Genomic DNA, 16,956 nt, shown 5'->3' with positions numbered 1-16,956 from the left:
TTTAGGAAGACTAACCTGTACGTCTCCCTGTTTCCACTGATGGTGAGGACGGGGATGTGGTGAAGACCTACAAGTACTTGGGGGTGCACCTGGATGACAGACTTGAGTGGAGCAAGTCTGTGGACTGTGGAGGCTGTGGACAAGAAGGGCCTGAGTTGCTTCTACTTCCTAAGGAGACTGAAGTCCTTTGGAGTACGCAGGCCTCTCCTTCACACGTTCTACCAGTCTGTTGTTACCAGTACGATCTTCAATGTGGTGGTGTGCTGGGGCAATGGCATCAACACTGCTCTGATATATGAGTCAGACTAGGCACACTGGAGGCTGTGGTAAAACAAAGGACCCTATGGAAAATCCTGGCAATTCTGGACAATGGTTCTTACCCCCTGCATGCCAACTTGGCTAAACAGAGGAGCACTTTTAGTAATAGACCAAGACAACTGTGCTGCTTCAAAGAGTGCTACGTAAGGTCATTCTTACCCTTGGCCATTAGGGTCTATAATGAGTCAACCTATAGCCGGGGAAGTGATGACCCCCTCCTGTTAGACTGTTTGAAGTAGCTTACTTTTTTTCTCTCTTACTTTTCTTCTAATATTGGTATATTTGTATATCTGTGCACTTGTAGTGCTACTGTGACACTGTAATTTCCTTTGGGATCAATATCTATCTATCTATATTGATCAGAATCCTTCGCTGCAAGAAACATAAGGCTGTGTTAGTAGGTAATTTTAACTTTTCAAATATTGATTGGGTCTCCCTTACTGTAAAAGGGCTGGATGGGAATGAGAATGTCAGTTGAGTTCATGAAAAGTTTCCATAATCAGTCCACAGAAGTCCCAACAAGAGAGATCTCCTGTTAGAGAATGAGACAGGGAAGGTGATGCAAGTTTGTGTAGGGAAACTCTTGGTATCTTGTGATCATAATGCCATTATTTTCAAGGTAACAATGGAGAAGGATAGGACCAGTCCTCAGGCTGAGATTTTAAATTGGAGAACAGTCGATTTTTTTTGGTATTAGAAAGGATGTGGCAAAGTTGTTCTTGGTAAGTCAGAGGCCTTCAAAAGAGAAATTTTGAGAGTACAAAGTCTGTGTGTTCATGTCAGAATAAAAGGCAAGAATAACAGGTGTAGGGAATGTTGGTTTCCGAGAGATACTGAAGCCCTGGTTAAGAGAAAGGAGATGTAGAGCAGGTATAGGCAGACAAGAACAAATGGGTTCTTGAGTACAAGAAATCCAAGAAACACTTGGAAAACCAGAAGGGACATGAATTTGCTCTAGCAGACAAGGTGAAAGAGAATCCCAAGGGCTTCTATGGATAAATTAAGAGCAAAAGGATAGCAAAGGACAAAATTGATCAGAATGGTAATCCATGTGTGGAGCCAAAGGAGCTGGTGGAGATCTTAAATGGATTTTTTCTTATAATTAATCAAGAGATGGACACAGTCTAAAGATGTGAGGTAATGCAGCAAGGTCACAGACCCTATACCAATTCGAGGAGGAGGTGTTTGCTGTCTTGAGGTAAATTAGGGTGGATATATCCCCAGGGCCTGATAAGGTGTTCCCTCGGACCCTGTGGGAAGCTGGTGCAGAAATTGCAGGGGTCTTAGCAGAGATTTAAGCACCCTCAGCCACAGGTGAGGTACCAGAGGACTAAAGGATAGCTAGTGTCATTCCGTTGTTTAAGAAAGGCTCCAAGTACAAGCCAGGTTGGTGAGCCCGACACCAATATTGGGAAAGTTATTGGAAGGTATCCTAAGGAACTGGATATCTGAGCATTCAGAAAGACAGACCAATTAGGGTTAATAAGATTTTGTACAAAGCAAGTTGTGTTTAACCAATCTCTTCAGCTTTTTGAGGAAGTTACCAGTAAAGTTGATGAAGGCAAGGAAGTGGATATTGTCCACATGGACTTTAGCGAGGCCTCTGACAAGATCCCTCATGGGTGGTTGGCAAAGAATGTTCAGTCGGCTGCCGTTCAAGATGAGGTAGTAAATTGGATTAGACATCGGCGTCTCCCACAGAGCCAAAGGGTGGTAATAGATAGTTGCCCCTCTGACTGGAGGCCTGTAACTGCTGGGCCTGTTGTTGTTTCTCATCTATATCAATGATCTGGATGATAATGTGGTTAAATGGATCAGCAAATTTGTGGATATCACTAAGATTGGGTGTGTAGTGGACAGTGAGGGAAACTATCAGAGCCTGCAGAAGGATCTGGACCAGCTGGTGAAATGGACTGAAAAATGGCAGAAGAAATTTGATGCTGACAAGTGTGAGGTGTTGCACTGTGGGAGGAAAAACCAGGGTTGGTCTTACACAGTGAGTGGTAGGGCACTGAGGAGTGTGGTAGAACAGAGGGATCTGGGAACACAGATCATAATTCCTTCAAAGTGGTGTCACAGGTAGATAGGGTCATAAAGAAAGCTTTCGGCACATTGGCCTTCATAAATAAGTATTGAGTTGGGATGCTATGTTGAAAGGTACAAGATGTTGGTGCAGCCTAATTTGGAAAACTGTTTGCAGTTTTAGTCACCTACCTACAGAAAACATGTAAATAAGATTGAAAGTGTTCAAAGAAAATTTATAAGGATGTTGCTGGATCTTGAGGACCTGAGTTGTAGGAAAAGGTTGAAAAGGTTAGGACTTTATTCCCTAGAACGTTTAAGATTATGGAGAGATTTGGTAGAGGTATACAAAATTATGAGGGGTAGAGATAGGATAAACACAAGCAGGCTTTTTCCCCTATGGTCGGGGGAGACTAGAACTAGAGGTCATAGGTTAAGGGTGAAAGGTGACATTTTTAAGGGGAACATGAGAGAGAATTTCTTGACTCAGAGGGTGATGAGAGTGTGGAATGAGCTGCCAGCACAAAGAGGTGGATGCGGGTTCAATTTCAACAGTCAAGAGAAATTTGGATAGGTTATGGATGAGAGGGGTATGGAGGGCGATGGTCCAGGTGCAGGTCAATAGGACTAGGCAGATTAATGGTTCACCATGGACTAGATGGCTGAAGTGTTTCTGTGCCAAGACCCTATGACTATGACATTTAAGAGACTCTTTCATAAGGATATGGATGGAAGAAAAGCGAAGAGCTATGTAGGCAGGAAATACTAAATTGATCTAAGAGTAAGTTAAAGGGCTAGCACAACATCATGGGCTGAAGGGCCGGCTCTGTTTTACATTTTATGTGGTTAAGCTTGCAATAAAAGATGTAAATTCAACTCCAGTTTTCTCTCAGTCTAGGAACATTGAAATGTGTTCAATTTCTCTCCAATAAGGCAGATCTGCACAGGGGAAATTAGGTTAGAAGATTATTGAACACTGGCAATAGGGTGATGGGAATGTGGTTCAGCTGTGGGCAGGATGGTGAGGCATTGCTCCTGTAGAAAAAAACACGAAAAAGAAACTTTAAAAAGAAACACGGAGGAAGATGACCAATGGAAATGCAGTAACAAGCAGTTGTTTGCAGCAGGATAACGGGGAGTGCGGATGAAAGGTACTCCTGTCAGCAGAGTCATTAACCTTCGTGGGCCGATGTCAGTTTGTGTTGCACTGTGCAGCAACAATCGATACAAGGGTCAGCAGCATCGTGACCTGCAGTGTGGGCACCCTTCCAAGCTGATGTCAGTATGGCACTTCAATGTCCGGCAGAGGCAAAGACCAGAAGAGAAAATACATTCTTCCCAGTAATCCCAAAATAAAACGATTGTTTTACATTCACTTGTTGCCCCCACCCCCACCAAGGACCGGACACTTCCAGCTAAAGTACTTTAAATATACTTTAATATTCATGACACATGTTTAAATTTAGACAAATAGTTCTTAACATACATTTAAAACTCACAGATTTCTAATTTATGTAAGATTTCTGAATTACAAAAGATTGACAAACAAAAGATTTTCAAACACAGGTACTATTCTTAGAAAATAAAAGGACATACCAATGAGTTACAGACAATTGAGTCCTCCATCACAGAAACTGAAGTTTGAGAAATGAATTCAAGCTCTTCTTTCTGTCACCCTGGCTTCCTGTCGGTCCTAACAATCCCCAAAGCTTTCTAATATTTGTCAACTAGTAGCAAAACAGTACATTATCTGCATGCAATATTTTGCCAGACACTCAAAATTAATGCTGTGACGGTGGACTCCAAGTACACAAGCATCTCAACTATGGACTGGAGATACAGCTATGAACTCTGTTTGATGTGCTATGTGACAACATCAGTCTGCTCTCCATGAGCAAAATAACAGCCACCGTCATTTGGTTTGATACAAGGCAATTAACGTAAACCCATTGTCTTATGCTGATTAAACACAGGCCTACAAGACTACACGAGTGAATCTGCAGATGCTGGAAATAAATAAAAAACACAAAATGCTGGCAGAACTCAGCAGGCCCGACAGCATCTATTGGAGGAGGTAGTGACGACGTTTCGGGCCGAAACCCTTCATCAGGAGGCCCTACAAGACTATACTGTTCACAATAAAAAGCTGAGGAAGGAATATTGCTTAGAAGTTTATCTGTCTCTAACATCTCTGACCTTTGGATCCGTCATGCTGCTGAGCTAGAAAGTCTCTCGGGGCCCGGAAAGTGAATATCCATCACCCTAAGGTCACCCCACTACAGGACAAGGAGGGACCGACACTCCTCAAACATTGAAATAGTGCATCGCCCCAGGGGACCACACAAGTGGCAATAGTGCTATGGTTTAAAAAGTGTTAACACGACTGAATGCATTGATTATATGACACTAACAAGGCAAAACATTCACGTCCTGTTCTTGCATACATAAAGTTTTTGAAATAAATAGGGAACCATTTGGCAATCATGACAATATCCCACCACTCCAGTCATTACCCTCTTTCTACACATCTGCTCTTTGTTCTTTGCAGCATTATTTTGTGAAAAGTAGCAGCAAATTTACAGAGAATACTTGTGAGATCTGCATCTCATTATGTACCCCAGATCACATTACAACAGATCCTGACTACAGGGGATAAGGTCCAGCATTGTTCTTAGTTTTAACTTCAACTAATTCCAAAATAAATATTTATCTATTTTGTAACAGCAGTTTCAATTTACCACATGCCTGTTTGATCACAGATTACGTTCAGGAGCCTCCCCACATGTGACAATTATTCACTCTATTGTTGATCTTTTACAGCAATGCTAAATAGGATTATTTAAACCCCCAAAGTTTGTATCACTAAGGCAGCCGTTTTTTTAAAAAACAGGCGAAATAAATATTTATTAACTTCAAATGAAAGGAATTCCAGGTTTACTGCGCTCCTACTGTTAAACATTCCATAGCAATTAAACAGATTTTAATACCAACATTGTTGAGTCATGCTCAGTACGGATGAAAATATTTATTAATACAAAATGACCCGACTATATCGATTTTCACTCTCGTCCAGTACATCAATCTGCCCTTCATTAGAATCGCCAGCAGGTGACTTGGGTTGGTTTGGTTTGAGTATGGTGATTCCCCAACATGGGATAATGTTTGACGCCGAACATCGACCAGTTCAAAAACTTTTGTCTCCGAGCGGGATGTCCGAGACGGAGCATTTCTCCCACACCAGGCTGATGGCACAGGTCCGTTATACCCTCATCCCATCACGTCACAAGGCTAAGGTCCACCTTTTGTTCCACTTTACCAAACAAAAGATGACCTTATCTTAATACTTAACTTGCAATAAACTTAATAAAAAAGGGGTAAGTGTACACCGGCACCTTTCAGTCGCCCAAACCGTGCACACTGAACCATCGCTCCAACTTCGACACACTTGCAGTTTCGTCGATCTTTGCAATATGTTTTAAAAATGCAAAGCCTATTAATTAACAACGCACGGTGCGCAGAAACGCTAACCGTTTCACCGCGCTGCTCCAAAAAGAACATACACGCCGGAGTAATCTCTGTTGTTACAGACACTGCTGCCAATTCCCCTGATCTTTCGGCGTCTGCTGGTTTTGTTGCCTCACTTAATCAGAACTTGAGAAACACCAAGGCAGCCGGTTTTGACAAGGTGCAGGTCAAGAGGATGATCACTTCAAAGTAAATTTATTATCAAAGTCATCGTTTACGACCCTGAGAATCATTTTCTTGCAGGCATTCACAGTAAGTACAAAGAAGCAAAAAAACTATGCACTTCGCTGTATGTTTCAAAGTTCAAATCAGAGTTCAAAGTAAACTACCATGCGGATTAATTTTTAGCAGGCATTCACAGTAACTACTAAAGCACGATAGAATCAATGAAAACCCACTCCCAACAGGACGGACAAACAACCAATATGCAAAAAAGCAACAAACTGCAAATATAAGTGAAAAATATGAAATAATAATAAGCAATAAATATCGAGAACGTGTGATGAAAACTCCTTGAAAGTGAGTCCTTAGATTGCAGGAACAGTTCAGTGTTGGGGTGAGTGAAGTTACTCCCTTTGGTTCAAGAGCCTTACGGTTGAGGGGTAGTGACTGTCAATGAAACTGGTGGTGTGGATTTGAACCTCCTCCATGATGGCAGCAGCGAGAACAGAACATGGCCTGGGTGCTGGAGATCTCTGGTGATGGAGGCTGCTTTCCTGCGAAAGTGCCCCATGTGGGTGTGCTCAGTGCTGGGGAGGGCTTTACCCGTGATGGACTTGCCCTCAGCTTTTATGCTACTGATGTCCGGTTACTGCTTAGTTTACTTCCAGCCCACTGAACTCGCATCATCCTATTACACCCTTGTGACCAATTAACATACAAACCTGTATCTCTGGACTGTGGGAGGAAACCAGAGCACCTGGAGGAAACCCACGCAGTCACAGGGAGAATGTACAAACTCCTTACAGACAGAGCACGGGGTAAATAAAGTAAAGCCCAGTACAGGCCCTTTGGCCCATGACGTGCTGTCTTCCTATATAGACCTGCTCCACGATCAATCTAGCCCGTCCTTCCTACACAGCCTGTGACCATCCACTTTTCTTACATCTGTATACTTTCCCAGGAATCTCTTAACAGGCATCGTGCATCAGCCTGGGTGAGGAGTGGTACCTCATGGCTATGTCAGATAAAACAACGTAGGGACCCAAAAAGGTCCTTGGCTGCTCGTCCTTTTCCACAGTACACAAGGGGCCATGACCTCGGAGGTGTTTTCCCAAATAAAAAACGGATCGTTACAACCTAAAGGTGTATGATTCGAATTAGAAACACTGCATGAACTGTACATACACACATTTCTACAGACATCTTTGAAATATCTCTGCAAAACACAGCGTGTTATTGATCTCCGTGTATGTATCACGGCAGTACAGAAAGCATCGGCTATAATGTCAAGAATGTAAAAGCATTGAATGGTTTATTCTGGTGAATATTTTTTATTATGAATTAAGTTTATTTTTGCAAAACTAAGCATCAGGGATGGGATAGGCTATGTTGTAATGTTAACCACCCTGGCAATTGACAGGCTTCAAGAGTGGTTTAGCAGGAGAGGTCAAGAATGGCCAACAGGCTAACTTATTGATACAGGGTGTGGAATAAACGCTTCCGGACCTTTCAGCTGCTTGCTCAGTAATCTCTGATTTAACCTTGTCTAATCCTGGGACAATTTACAACGCCAGAGACCATTGTTCTATTCAAATTTGAGCTCTTCTAGAAGGGTGTTGCATTCCTGACCAGAATGTTCCAGGGTCTAGCAGCAAGTACTCTGACAACGTGCTCTGGACCCACAGGGAGAAGGGAAAAAGGTGACCCTGCATTGCACACCCCCCCACCACCACCATTCTTTACATGCAAGATTCGAGAGGTTTCTCAACATAAAACTCACGATTAGTGATGCCAAACATTGCCTGGCTACCTGCTGCACATTCTACTCTCTACACCAGGGGTTCCCAACCTGGGGTCCACGGGCCCCTTGATTAATGATAGAGGTCCATGGCATGATAAAGTTTGGAAACTCCAGACTGCATGGCTAAGCGCAGCTCAAATGCCGCCTACAAATTTGCCAATGTTGTTGGCAGAATCACTTTGGGATTCTTGAGGAGTCGGGGGCAGATAGGGGAGAGAATGCATCAGTTTGGCATGTTGGCGGTTAGCTTTCCCCCTGGTCTGGAGTGTTTCCAGTAACATTTTGTGCTTCTGTTTCAGATTTCCAGCTTCTGCAGTTAGCTTTTGCTTATCACTTCCTGGCCAATTCTGCTACAGCTCCCATTCCCCCCCCCCCCCCCCCCACTCTCCGCAGATACCGGCTGACCTGACATAACTTGCCCAGCATTCTCCATTAATAAACAGGAGAAAATCTGCAGACGACGGAAATCCATAGCAACATGCCCAAAATACTAGAGGAACTCAGCAGGCCAGGCAGCATCTACAGAAAAAGAGTACAGTCGAAATTTCAGGCAGAGACCCTTCAGCAGGAAGGGTCAATTAATTCTCCATGAAGGGACTTAATTCTCCATTAAATCAGATTTCATCAACTGTATTGTTCCATTGCTCACAAATCCAGAAGCTTCTCTCTTTGAGATGGATCAACAAGCCTCAGTACCCTGTTCTAATCAGCACCAGTCTGAGTCATTCCTTAGCCACTGCCCTACCACAGACATTGCATTGCTAGACAACCCTCCCTCCCTCCTCTGCACGTCAACAGATCTGGTCTCCAAGTGTTTTGGGGTGGGGTTAGGAGATATCAACACCAAAGTAATGTCAACCATTTCATTCTCTATAAATATAACCAAACTTGCTGAAGATTTCCAGCAATTTCTAAAGACACAAAGTATGGGAACAGAGCATTTGGCCTTAGGTGCCACACCTCCCAGTTCAGGAACAGTTATTACCTCACAAGCATCAGGCTCTTGAGCCGGGCTGGGGTGGATAACATCACTCACTGAGCTGACTCTGTGACCTCCAGGCTCACTTTCAAAGACACTTTACAACTCAAGTTCTCAGTATGACTTTTTATTTGCACAATGCCTTCTTCTATACATTGGCTATGTGTATAGCCAGAAATTCAATCGTATTTCTTTCTTTATCTGTAAATGGATGCAAGAAATGAATCTCAAGGTAATATATGGTGACATATACAGTAAAAATTTAGGTAATAAAATTTACTTTGAACAGGTTTATCAAGAATCCACTTGCACTAACCCCCTCCCACTTATTATCTCCACTATCCCCTCAGTATCTCACCCAGATTCCATAACTTACCCATTCACCAGAGTCAATTTACATCCAGGAAACGCACAGACGTGCACCCAGGGTCTCAGGGAGGATATGCAAACTCCACAGAAAAATGCAAGTTCAGACCGAGCCCGGGGGTCATCGGAACCACAGGGTCAGACCGAGCCTGGGGGGTCATCGGAACCACAGGCTCAGACTGAGCCCGGGACGTCAGAACCGCAGGGTCAGACCGAGCCTAGGGGACATCGGAACCGCAGGCTCAGACCGAGCCTGGGGGTTATCGGAACCGCAGGCTCAGACTGAGCCCGGGACATCGGAACCGCAGGGTCAGACCGAGCCCGGGTCATTGGAACCGCAGGGTCAGACCGAGCCCGGGACATCGGAACCGCAGGGTCAGACCGAGCCCGGGTCATTGGAACCGCAGGGTCAGACCGAGTCCGGGTCATTGGAACTGCCAGCCAGTATTAGCCACACCGTTATGAAACCCAATACAGGCCAGTACCATATTCTTCCAGGTTCCTGGCTTCACTAGCAAGCCCACTGCTCTGTTAACTGCCTGAAGTGATCTACAGTTAAAGGACTTTAAGAGTTCAACTCAAAATGCTTACAAATCAAGCCACTAGGTTTTACACAGAAACAATTTTAACCTGAATGTAGTATTGGCCGCATTTTAGTTCAAGCAATTTTCATCCATTTTACACTATGAATGACTTCCTAATAAAGAAGCTAGAGAAATACAATCAATAAATGTGCAAGTGCATAGAACAATGAACATTACAGCTAAGCACAGGCCCTTCGGCCCAACCAATTGCTGCTCAGTCAGCCTTAGGTCCTGAACAGACCACGACTGCCAGACTAGGCAACAGCTTCTGCAGTACAATGAAATACATGATAATATAGAAAATATAAATAAGCGAATTATTTACAGTGCATATAAGTTAAATTTAAAATAGTGCAAATACAGAATTTTAAAAAGTGAAAAAGGATCTAGTGCTTTCTTGGCATACATGATGAAGAAACTCTTCTCGGGTTTCCAGTAGGTACAGGTATTGATTATAACTGACATTTCGATGACAAACTCTGCAATCTTCTTTAGGAATGATGCCTGGGCTTGTCTAGTCTCGTGGTATTTATACCCCTGTTGTCCATCCCTCCCAATTGATTAGTCCTCATCCAATAAGGTTCCCACTCTCCCAATTTGTTTACAATGGAATTCCTTGGTCTTTGTTAAAATTCTTTTCCCCTAGTTTCAATTCAATGACTTCCTTCACCATGTGGTCCCAAAACCCATTGGAACAGCACAATAGTTTGTGCCATCGAAGTCAATCCTACAGCAATTGCAAGTGCAATGTTCTGCTACCTCCGATTTCTTCAGGTAACCTCCTATGCTCCTTGATGTGGGTTTCCACAATCTGGCTCCGCATTCACCAGGAATCCTGTAAATGCCCCCCGACTGAAGGCTCCCCTGTTGGAGTTGAACTGGATTGCCTGTCAGCCTGGCAGCTTTGCAGGGTGGGCTGGGGACTTGGAGGGACAAGATAGTTGCAGCAAGTCTGGGCTGGAGTCAAATTTCCTCTTTCCTATTGTAAATTGGAGACAATTTCCATGGGCTCAATGTCCATTTACAAATTTGATGGCAGAGGGGAAGAAGCTGTTCCTGAATCTTCTTCCCTCAGGCTGAGAGACTAATGAATACCTTGCCACCACCGAGGTCTCGTCACCAGGACAGCGAACTGTTCATTGTTTTCCCATGCTGGGCATTACATGCACTTTGAATTATATTTTAATAACTTACTTGTGGCAATATTTTGTTTTACATGTCGTTTGTGATTTATGTTTAGTGGGTGCACTGTGGTCCGGAGTAACACTGTTCCGTTTGGTTGTATATATGTACAGCCAGGTGATAATAAAGTTGGACTTGAGGTACACATTTTATTGATGAGGACACCACTGCAGCACAAACCCAAGTCCAGTACAACTTTGTTCATAAAATATAGGCATTGTACAGGTCACAAGTTTGTGTGCATAAGCTTTTTCCAAACAGTTACTGCAATAGAAGCCACCTACCAGGTTGGGGTTTGGGGTGATCTGGGGTGGGCGGGGGGTCAAAATCCTCATCTTTGCCTTACCTCAGCTCCACCGCACTAAAATGTCTCCAATCTACAAAAGGAAAGAGGAAATATGACTCCAGCCTGGACTTGCCACAACCATCCTGTCCCTCCAAGACCCCAGCCCACACTGCAAAAATGCCAGGCCATTGGGCAATTCGACTCCAACAGGGAAGCCACAGGTCACTTTGCAGTGATCGCTTATCAGAACGACAAAGTATCTAGTTTCAAAGTAGTTCTATCTACTGATATCTACTATAAGCCAACAGACTCTCACAGCTACCTGGACTATTCCTCTTCCCACCCTGTCTCTTGCAAAAATGCCGTCCCCTTCTCACAATTCATCCGTCTCCACTGCATCTGCTCTCAGGATGAAGCTTTTTATTCCAGGACGAAGGAGATGTCTTCCTTTTTTAAACAAAGGGGCTTCCCTTCGTCCATCAACTCTGCTCTCAAACGCATCTCTCCCATTTCCCGCACATCTGCCCTCACCCCATCCACCCACCACCCCACTCGGGATAGCGTTCCCCTTGTCCTTACCTACCACCCCACCAGTCTCTAGGTCCAACATATAATTCTCCGTAACTTCCGCCACCTCCAACAGGATCCCACTACCAAACACATTTTTCCTTCCTCCCCTCTTTCTGATTTCCGCAGGGATCGCTCCCTACGCGACTCCCTTGTCCACTCGTCCCCCCATCCCTTCCCACTGATCTCCCTCCTGCCATTTATCCTTGTAAGCGGAACAAGTGCTACACCTGCCCTTACACTTCCTCCCTCACCACCATTCAGAGTCCCAGACAGTCCTTCCAGGTGAGGCGACACTTCGCCTGTGAGTCGGCTGGTGTGGTATACTGTGTCCTGTGCTCCCGGTGTGGCCTTTTATACATTGGTGAGACCCGACGCAGACTGGGAGACTGTTTCGCTGAACACGTATGCTCAGTCCGCCAGAAAAAGCAGGATCTCCCAGTGGCCACACATTTTAATTCCACATCCCATTCCCATTCTGATACGTCTATTCATGGTCTCCTCTATTGTCAAAATGAATCCAAACTCAGGTTGGAGGAACAACACCTTATATACCAGCTGGGTAGCCTCCAACCTGATGGCATGAACATTGACTTCTCTAACTTCCGTTAATGCCCCTCCTCCCCTTCTTACCCCATCTCTGACATATTTAGTTGTTTGCCTGTTCTCCATCTCCCTCTGGTGCTTCCCCACCCACCTTCTTTCTCCCGAGGCCTCCCGTCCCATGATCCTTTCCCTTCTCCAGCTCTGTATCACTTTCACCAATCACCTTTCCAGTTCTTAGCTTCATCCCACCCCCTCCGGTCTTCTCCTGTCATTTCGCATTTCCCCCTCCCCCCAGTACTTTCAAATCTCTTACTATCTTTCCTTTCGGTTAGTCCTGACGAAGGGTCTCGGCCCGAAACGTCGACAGCGCTTCTCCCTATAGATGCTGCCTGGCCTGCTGTGTTCCACCAGTATTTTATGTGTGTTGTCGTTTAAAGTATCTGGTTGTTTTCTTTGTTTCATTAGCAACCAACAAATAGTCGTTGAACTTCAGCAGCACCATCTTAAACCCAAATGTTAATGAGTTTACAGGTTACAATGAAAAGTCAGCAGAAGGTCACAAGAGGAGGGTATTGTGAAGAACATTCTAACAGGTTGTATCACCATCTGTATGGGGGGGGGCACTGCACAGGATCAGAAAGAGCTGCAGAAAGTTACAAACTCAGTCATCTCCATCATGGGCACTAGCCTCCCCAGCATCGAGGACACCTTCAAAAAGGCAGCATCAATCATTAAGGACCCCCATCACCCAGGACACGTCCTCTTCTCATTGGTACCATCAAGGAGCCTGAAGACACACACTCAACATTTTATGAACAGCTTCTTCCCCCCCCCATCAGATTTCTGAATAGACAATGAACCCATAAACACTACCTCACCATTTATCTCTTTTTTTGTCTTTTTGCATTACTTATTTAATAGATTTATTTAATATATATTTCCTATTGTAATTTATTTTTGTTATGTATTGCAATGTACTGCTGCCACAAAACAACAGATTTTGCAAAACGTGTTGGTGATATTAAACCTGATTCTGATTCTATTCAGTAAACTTAAATTTTTTGGCACCAAGAACCGAATTTGAAAGAAGCTGTCAGGTCATGTAATTGACAAACAGGATTCTTTAAAAATCCTGACTCCATATAGAGAAATAGGTTGGACAGAAAATTGGCAAAAATCTTCTTTATGTGGTTACGGCAGGAATTCAAAACCCACCAGTTACTTTTGGCCTGAAGTGCAGTAAATCACATGGGAAAGCGGTGCGCGTGTAAATCCCCCAGCTTTCAACCCCACTGCTCTGGGGAAATCCAGTATAACGAAAAAGTTGTTGATAGTAACCGCAAGTAATTCTGCGGATGCTAGAAATCCAGAGCAACACACACACACAATGCTGGACTAACTCAACAGGTCCGGCAGCACGGATGGAAATGAATAAAGAATCAACATTTCGGGCCACCACCCTTCTTCAGGACTGGAAAGGAAGGGAGGGAGAATAAGAAGGTGAGGGGGGAGGGGAGATGAAGCCAGGTGGGCAGGAAGTGCCTGAGGGAAGGGTGGGCACCAGGGGGAGGTGATAAGCAGGTGAGAAGAGGTCAGTGGTGGAATGGAAGAGGAAAGGGGGAGGGATTTGTTAACCGGAAGGAGAAATCGATGTTCGTGGCAGGTTGGAGGCTACTCAGCCGGAACATGATCGTTTTTGAATACGCTCTTCGGATGTTCTTTCACCTGTCCTGTCTTAAATAAACTTTCTCCTTTGTATTCTACCAGAATGCAAGCATATTAAACAACTGGACCCGATTTCGACCTGTTGGCTTTATCAGCACGCCAGGATACTCGGGTTTTCCCTCACACACCAGAAAGAAGCTAAGCAATAAATTGGGAGACGTGTGTAGAACTCTTCAAGACAATGTGAACTTAATGAATACTCCCCGTGTACAAGTTTACGTGCAGATGCTCCCAGGTCGGTAACATCAAACAGCAGCAAGTTAGAAAGGGTAGGTTCACTCTGCAAGGAGCCTCAAGTTTCGGTTAAGAAAAATCTAAAATTACACTTTCTTTTTTAAAAAGCACTTCCTGTTGTTCATAAAAGAGAGCCGATTCCACATTCTGTGTTTATGATAACGTAATTGTTTTATGAAACATTTCAACATGACTTGTTTCTAGAGAAGCTGCAACATTTAAAAAAGTGCACTAAGAGAAATTCCCAGTCCGGGTTTTCATTGAGGCGACAAACTGCCACTTTACAAACTGCTTACCGACTGAAAAGACGATAAGAAGACTTTGTCCGGGGAACTTCATATTCTGTAAAAGCTGGCGTCCCGCTTGCCTGATGTCAGTTTCGCTCGTGAACGAAATGTCTCCTTGTCACACTACGGACAATTCTTTATGTTGGCATCTACACTGTAACTGCGCTGACAGTCGTTTTACAGCATATATCATATGATTCCTTATCATGTGATAAGTCTCCATGTCAACCAGATTTCACTTCTCGCTCAACGGAGGCGGAGTTTGATTATTGCAGATGTAGTAAGAGCAAAACTTTACGAACAAGAAGAATCTTCTGTGCAAACAGTATTACCTTAAAACATGTTGTTTACAGGAATCTGCATATGAACTTTAAGAAATATTTTGGTTTAAATTCCTAATATCCCTCAAAAAAATCTGTTGGTAGAACATGCCCCTGCATCAGGGGTTCCCAGCCTGGAATCTGGGTTAATGGTGAGGGTCCATACCATGAAAAAAGGCTGAGAAACCCTGTCCTGCATATGCGTGTGTGGAATGGATTCGTCCGACCATAAACCATAAGATGCAGGAATATAATAAAGCCATTTGGCCCATCGAGTCTGGTCTGCTGTTCAATCATGGCTGATTTATTATCTCTCAACTCATTCTCATGCCTTCTCCCCGCAACCTTTGACACCCTGACTAATCAAATATCAACTTTAAATACACCCAATGACTTGACCTCCACGGCCACCTGTGGCAGTAAATTCCACAGACTCACCACCCTCTGGCTAAAGAAACTCCTCCTCATCCCTGTTCCCAAGGTACATCCTTCTATTCCGAAGCTGTGCCTTCTCGTCCTAGACTCCCCCACAACAGGACAAATCCTTTCCATGTCCACTCTTTCCAGGTCTTTCAATATTCGACAGGGTTCACTGGGGGGATTCCCGACCCTGTTCATCTAAAGTCGAGCAAGTACAGGCCCAGAGCCAGGCTGCTTCTAAATGGAGGCATGCAGGCGAGTGAGCTGACCTCAATTGGAATTTTAAACATGGCAGATCAATGGCAGTGGAGTTGGTTTTTATTGTCTCGTGTACAGTGAACATAGAACAGTACAGCACATTACAGGCCCTTCGGCCCACAATGTTGTGCCAACCCTCAAACCCTGCCTCCCATATAACACCCCACCTTAAATTCCTCCATTTACCTGTCTAGTAGTCTCTTAAACTTCTCTAGTGTATCTGCCTCCACCACTGACCCAGGCAGTGCATTCCACGCACCAACCACTCTCTGAGTGGAAAACCTTCCTTTAATATCCCCTTTGAACTTCCCTCCCCTTAACTTATAGGCATGCCCTCTTGTACAGAGCAGTGGGGCCCTGGGGAAGAGGTGCTGGCTGTTCACTCGATCTATTAATATCTTGTACACCTCTATCATGTCTTCTCTCATCCTCCTTCTCTCCAAAGAGTAAAGCTCCAGCTCCCTTAATGTCTGATCATAATCCATACTCTCTAAACCTGGCAGCATCCTGGTAAATCTCCTCTGTACCCTTTCCAATGCTTCCACATCCTTCCTATAGTGAGGCGACCAGAACCGGCCACAGTACTCCAAGTGTGGCCTAACCAGAGTTTTTCTGAGTGAAAAGCTTGTCTTGCATGCTGTTCATACAGAGCAATTCATTACACAGTGCATTGAGTCATACAAGATGAACCAAAAGCAGAATAAAATGTAGCCACTGCAGAGGAAGTGCTGTGCAGGCAAATAATAAGGTGCAAGGTCATAACATGATAGACTGAGCTCAGAAGTTCATCAAGTTCATTCCACCGTCTCATCATGGCTGGTCCAATTTTCCTCTCAGCCCCAATCTTCTGCCTTCTCCCCATATCCCTTCATGCCCTGAACAATCAAGAATCTATCAACCTCTGCTTTAAATAAACATAAAGACTTGGCCTCCACAGTTGCCTCTGGTAAATAATTCCGCTGATTCACCACTCTGGCTCAAGAAATCCCTCCTCATCTCCGTTCTAAAAGGACGTCCCTCCATTCTGAGGCTGTGTCCTCTGGTTTTAGACTCTCCCACCATAGGAAACATCCTCTCCACATCCACTCTATCAAGGCCTTTCACTTTTCAATAGTCTTCAAAGAGGGCACGCCTCATTCTTCTGAATTCTAGTGAATAGAGACTCACAGCCATTAAACTCTCTTCATATGACAAGCCATTCAGTCCTGGAATCATTTTCGTGAACCTCCTTTCTACCCTCTCCAGTTTCAGTATACCCTTCCTAAGATAAGGGGCCCAAATCTGCTCACAATACGCCCAGTGAGGCATCACCAGTGCTTTATAAAGTCTCAACATTACATCCTTGCTTTTATATTCCAGTCCTCTTGAAATGAA

At 44.2% G+C, this 16,956-nt stretch overlaps 1 protein-coding gene across 3 annotated transcripts in view; it reads right to left on the bottom strand.

Annotated features, from left to right (window-relative positions):
* The window catches only part of si:dkey-21a6.5 (multiple epidermal growth factor-like domains protein 6), a 74,043-nt gene extending 58,875 nt beyond the window's left edge, over positions 1–15,168 (bottom strand). The window contains exons 1-2 of one of the 3 annotated variants that reach the window (XM_059965560.1): positions 14,594–15,168; positions 11,224–11,316 (exon numbers count right to left, since the gene is read on the bottom strand). Coding sequence is in view for 1 of the 3 variants with exons in the window: in XM_059965558.1 (XP_059821541.1) it covers positions 14,594–14,636 (43 nt within the window). In the remaining 2 variants the exon portion in view is untranslated. The remainder of the gene's footprint in view (positions 1–11,223; positions 11,317–14,593) is intronic. The other 2 variants (XM_059965559.1, XM_059965558.1) reach the window with 2 other exon arrangements.
* Positions 15,169–16,956: the final 1,788 nt, after the last annotated feature.

Source organism: Hypanus sabinus, chromosome 3, assembly GCF_030144855.1.
Source record: "Hypanus sabinus isolate sHypSab1 chromosome 3, sHypSab1.hap1, whole genome shotgun sequence".
NCBI classification, from domain to species: Eukaryota; Metazoa; Chordata; class Chondrichthyes; order Myliobatiformes; family Dasyatidae; genus Hypanus; species Hypanus sabinus.
The sequence above is the reverse complement of the archived record's forward strand: the minus strand, read 5'-3'. Positions and strand labels throughout refer to the sequence as shown.